General features: G+C 52.8%; 1 protein-coding gene across 1 annotated transcript in view; it reads left to right on the top strand.

Moving 5' to 3' along the window:
- LOC308147924 (uncharacterized protein) overlaps positions 1-5,000 on the top strand; it is a gene marked incomplete at its 5' end in the record, with an annotated part of 51,576 nt that overhangs the window by 36,242 nt on the left and 10,334 nt on the right. The window contains 4 exons of the mRNA XM_080521314.1: positions 675-788; positions 2,025-2,177; positions 3,405-3,506; positions 3,674-3,805. Coding sequence (XP_080377440.1) covers positions 675-788; positions 2,025-2,177; positions 3,405-3,506; positions 3,674-3,805 — 501 coding nt within the window. The remainder of the gene's footprint in view (positions 1-674; positions 789-2,024; positions 2,178-3,404; positions 3,507-3,673; positions 3,806-5,000) is intronic.

Genomic DNA, 5,000 nt, shown 5'->3' with positions numbered 1-5,000 from the left:
CTCTACGCCATGAGTCTCTACGCCACGAGTCTCTACGCCACGAGTCTCTACAGTACGGGTCTCTACGCCACGAGTCTCTACGCCACGAGTCTCTACGCCATGAGTGTCTACGCCATGAGTGTCTACGCCATGAGTCTCTACGCCACGAGTCTCTACGCCACGAGTCTCTACAGTACGGGTCTCTACGCCATGAGTCTCTACGCCACGAGTCTCTACACCACGAGTCTCTACAGTACGAGTCTCGACACCACGAGTCTCTATGCCACGAGTCTCTACAGTACGGGTCTCTACGCCATGAGTCTCTACGCCACGAGTCTCTACGCCACGAGTCTCTACAGTACGAGTCTCTACGCCACGAGTCTCTACGCCATGAGTGTCTACGCCATGAGTGTCTACGCCATGAGTGTCTACGCCACGAGTCTCTACGCCATGAGTCTCTACGCCACGAGTCTCTACGCCACGAGTCTCTACGCCATGAGTGTCTACGCCATGAGTGTCTACGCCACGAGTCTCTACGCCATGAGTCTCTACGCCATGAGTGTCTACGCCATGAGTGTCTACGCCATGAGTGTCTACGCCATGAGTCTCTGCGCCATGAGTCTCTGCGCTGAGTGTTCAGGGATTCACCCACTGACACTGTGTGTGTGTGTGTGTGTGTGTGTGTGTGTGTGCAGGAGGTGGAGGCCATAGAGAGGGAGGTGAGGCTGATGGAAGCCGACGTGTCGGAGATCAAGACGTTACTGTCGTCACCTGAGACTCTACCCAGCCACAAGGAGGAGGTGCTGAAGGTGAGCCTCCTGCTCCTCCTCCTGCTTCTCCTCCTGCTCCTGCTCCTCCTCCTGCTTCTCCTCCTCCTCCTCCTCCTCCTCCTCCTCCTCCTCCTCTTCCTGCTCCTGCTCTTCCTGCTCCTCCTCCTCCTCTTCCTGCTCCTCCTCCTCCTCCTCCTCCTCCTCCTCCTCTTCCTGCTCCTGCTCCTCCTCCTCTTCCTGCTCCTCCTCCTCCTCCTCCTCCTCCTCCTCTTCCTGCTCCTGCTCCTCCTCCTCCTCCTCCTCCTCTTCCTGCTCCTGCTCTTCCTGCTCCTCCTCCTCCTCTTCCTGCTCCTCCTCCTCCTCCTCCTCCTCCTCCTCCTCCTCCTCTTCCTGCTCCTGCTCCTCCTCCTCCTCCTCTCCTGCTCCTGCTCCTCCTCCTCCTCCTCCTCCTCCTCCTCCTCCATCACTTCTTTAACTTGTTCAGGAGTCACTTCATCATTATTCATTTCCTAATTTGATACAGTTTTTTTTATAGCTGTATAAATATGTGTTATATATCTATATGTTATAGCTCTATGTGGGATCTAGTGTAATAGCTCTATGAGGTCTAGTGTTATAGCTCTATGTGGGATCTAGTGTTGTAGCTCTATGTGGGATCTAGTCTTATAGCTCTATGTGGGATCTAGTGTTGTAGTTCTATGTGGGATCTAGTGTTATAGCTCTATGTGGGGCTCTAGTAGAATAGCTCTATGTGGGGCTCTAGTAGAATAGCTCTATGTGGGATCTAGTGTTGTAGCTCTATGTGGGATCTAGTGTTGTAGCTCTATGTGGGGCTCTAGTAGAATAGCTCTATGGAGGATCTAGTGTCATAGCTCTATGTGGGATCTAGTGTTATAGCTCTATGTGGGGCTCTAGTAGAATAGCTCTATGTGGGATCTAGTGTTATAGCTCTATGTGGGGCTCTAGTAGAATAGCTCTATGTGGGATCTAGTAGAATAGCTCTATGTGGGGCTCTAGTAGAATAGCTCTATGTGGGATCTAGTGTTGTAGCTCTATGTGGGATCTAGTGTTATAGCTCTATGTGGGGCTCTAGTAGAATAGCTCTATTGTGGGATCTAGTGTTGTAGCTCTATGTGGGATCTAGTGTTATAGCTCTATGGGGATCTAGTGTTGTAGCTCTATGTGGGATCTAGTGTTGTAGCTCTATGTGGGGCTCTAGTAGAATAGCTCTATGGAGGATCTAGTGTCATAGCTCTATGTGGGCGTGTCCTGCAGGAGGTGGAGACGAAGATCCAGTCCATGAGGAGGACGGTGGCGGAGATCCAGAGGTGTAGACCAGGTCTGGACCTCCCTGGGGGGGCGGAGGACACGCTGACCGTCTTCCTCCTGGTGGAGCAGCTGCAGACGCTGCTGCTGGAGCTGGAGAAGGTGGGGACGGGGGGGGACGGGGGGGGGACAGAGGGGGGGCCACTCAGCCCTGGTGTCCTGGGGGGGCGCGGCCCTGCAGGTTTTCCATGTGTCCCTGTTTCAACCGCTGATTAATGAGGAGCTGCGTCTCTGGCTTTGTGCTGAACTGGTGATGAAGCATGAGGACATTCAGGGGACGGACACGGGGGAGACGTGGGACATGGGGGACACATGGGAGAGGTGGGACACGTGGGAGAGGTGGGGCACGTGGGAGAGGTGGGACACGTGGGAGACTTGGGACACGTGGGAGACGTGGGAGACGTGGGACACGTGGGAGAGGTGGGACACGTGGGAGACTTGGGACACGTGGGAGACGTGGGACACGTGGGAGAGGTGGGACACGTGGGAGACTTGGGACACGTGGGAGACGTGGGAGACGTGGGACACATGGGAGAGGTGGGACACGTGGGAGAGGTGGGGCACGTGGGAGAGGTGGGACACGTGGGAGACTTGGGACACGTGGGAGACGTGGGAGACGTGGGACACGTGGGAGAGGTGGGACACGTGGGAGACTTGGGACACGTGGGAGACGTGGGACACGTGGGAGAGGTGGGACTCCGTGGGAGACTTGGGACACGTGGGAGAGGTGGGACACGTGGGAGACTTGGGACACGTGGGAGAGGTGGGACACGTGGGAGAGGTGGGACTCCGTGGGAGACTTGGGACACGTGGGACACGTGGGACACGTGGGAGACGTGCAGAGCTTGAGTTTGACACCCTGATCTAATGTTTCTATTCAGTCTTGATTAAACAAGTGAGTTTTGTGGATTTATGTCAAATGATCCGTTTATTTTGTTCGGTTCTGTCCTCTGTCCTCTGAATCGTTTGTCTCAGACCGTCTGTCCTCTGAATCGTTTGTCTCAGACCGTCTGTCCTCTGAATCGTTTGTCTCAGACCGTCTGTCCTCTGAATCGTTTGTCTCAGACCGTCTGTCCTCTGAATCGTTTGTCTCAGACCGTCTGTCCTCTGAATCGTTTGTCTCAGACCGTCTGTCCTCTGAATCGTTTGTCTCAGACCGTCTGTCCTCTGAATCGTTTGTCTCAGACCGTCTGTCCTCTGAATCGTTTGTCTCAGACCGTCTGTCCTCTGAATCGTTTGTCTCAGACCGTCTGTCCTCTGAATCGTTTGTCTCAGACCGTCTGTCCTCTGAATCGTTTGTCTCAGACCGTCTGTCCTCTGAATCCTCAGAAAGTCCCGGCTCTCTTCATCCAGCAGCCTCCGACTCCGGTTCAAGACAAAAGTGTCTCCCTCAAACAGACACAGAGTCCTGGAGGACACTCTGAGGACAAGGTGAGACAGGAAAACCGCCTCTGGGGGCGTGGTCTACCACCAAGTGGGCGTGGTCTAACCCTGCTAGAGAACCTCTAATAGAACAACACCAGACAAGACCTGGAACATGAACTTGAGGACATGAGGACATGAGGACACGGAGACCTGAGTGTGTCTTTGTGCCTCAGGCGGAGGACCCGGGTCAGATCAGGATCGTTCACCTGGAAGAAGACGTCCTGAGGAGGTCTGGAGCCGCCCTGCAGACCGTGGAGCGCTCGTCCCCCGAGCAGAGACAGACCGGGACACCTGAGGACCGTCAGGTGAGTCGCTGTGTGTCCACCGCCGTCCTGCAGAGACGAGAAAAACACTCATGTCTCATTAGAAGCCCTGTGGAGGACAGGGGACAGACCCAGGAAGACATCAGGTCTTTCAGAGTCTCAGGTTCCTCATGTTGTCCACTGGGGCCACGCTGCAGTGACAGGACTGACCAGCAGGGGGCGGCAGGGACTCACATCTGGTCCAGTAACAGGACAGGGACTCACATCTGGTCCAGTGACAGGACTGACCAGCAGGGGGCGGCAGGGACTCACATCTGGTCCAGTGACAGGACAGGGACTCACATCTGGTCCAGTGACAGGACAGGGACTCACATCTGGTTCAGTGACAGGACTGACCAGCAGGGGGCGGCAGGGTCTCACATCTGGTCCAGTAACAGGACAGGGTCTCACATCTGGTCCAGTGACAGGACAGGGTCTCACATCTGGTCCAGTGACAGGACAGGGTCTCACATCTGGTCCAGTGACAGGACAGGGTCTCACATCTGGTTCAGTGACAGGACAGGGTCTCACATCTGGTTCAGTAACAGGACAGGGACTCACATCTGGTTCAGTGACAGGACAGGGACTCACATCTGGTTCAGTGACAGGACAGGGACTCACATCTGGTCCAGTGACAGGACAGGGTCTCACATCTGGTCCAGTGACAGGACAGGGACTCACATCTGGTCCAGTGACAGGACAGGGTCTCACATCTGGTCCAGTAGCAGGACAGACCAGCAGGGGGCAGCAGGGACTGGAACCAGAGTCTTTCAGGTCAACGTGGTTTTGAACTGAATCATTTAATAATCTAATATTAAATACATTTTCCTTTTTGCATGAAAGAGATTTTCTCCAACATCATTCTATGAATTCTTACTGGTATAAAACCGTTTCAATTGTTGCTTTTCACATCGTATCTCACATTTAAATCAATTTGTAGAAAAAGAAAGCAGATTTAGTTGTTAGAATAAAAATCTTGAAATCGTCTGAAATGTACAAACACGACTTTTTAATAACCAACTGTAGTATTTAGAACAATTTTATAACTTGTACTTGTTAATGGTTTAATTAGTGAAGTTTCTTCATCATTAAAAATCAAAATGATTCAAGTCTTCAGGTCATCAAACCAAATAAACTCATATTTATTGGCACAATAAGGTTTTTATATATTCGCATTAAAAACCAGAAGAGCAGTTTG

This window comes from Blennius ocellaris (genome assembly GCF_963422515.1).
Source record: "Blennius ocellaris genome assembly, contig: SCAFFOLD_139, whole genome shotgun sequence".
Lineage (NCBI taxonomy): Eukaryota > Metazoa > Chordata > Actinopteri > Blenniiformes > Blenniidae > Blennius > Blennius ocellaris.
The sequence above is the reverse complement of the archived record's forward strand: the minus strand, read 5'-3'. Positions and strand labels throughout refer to the sequence as shown.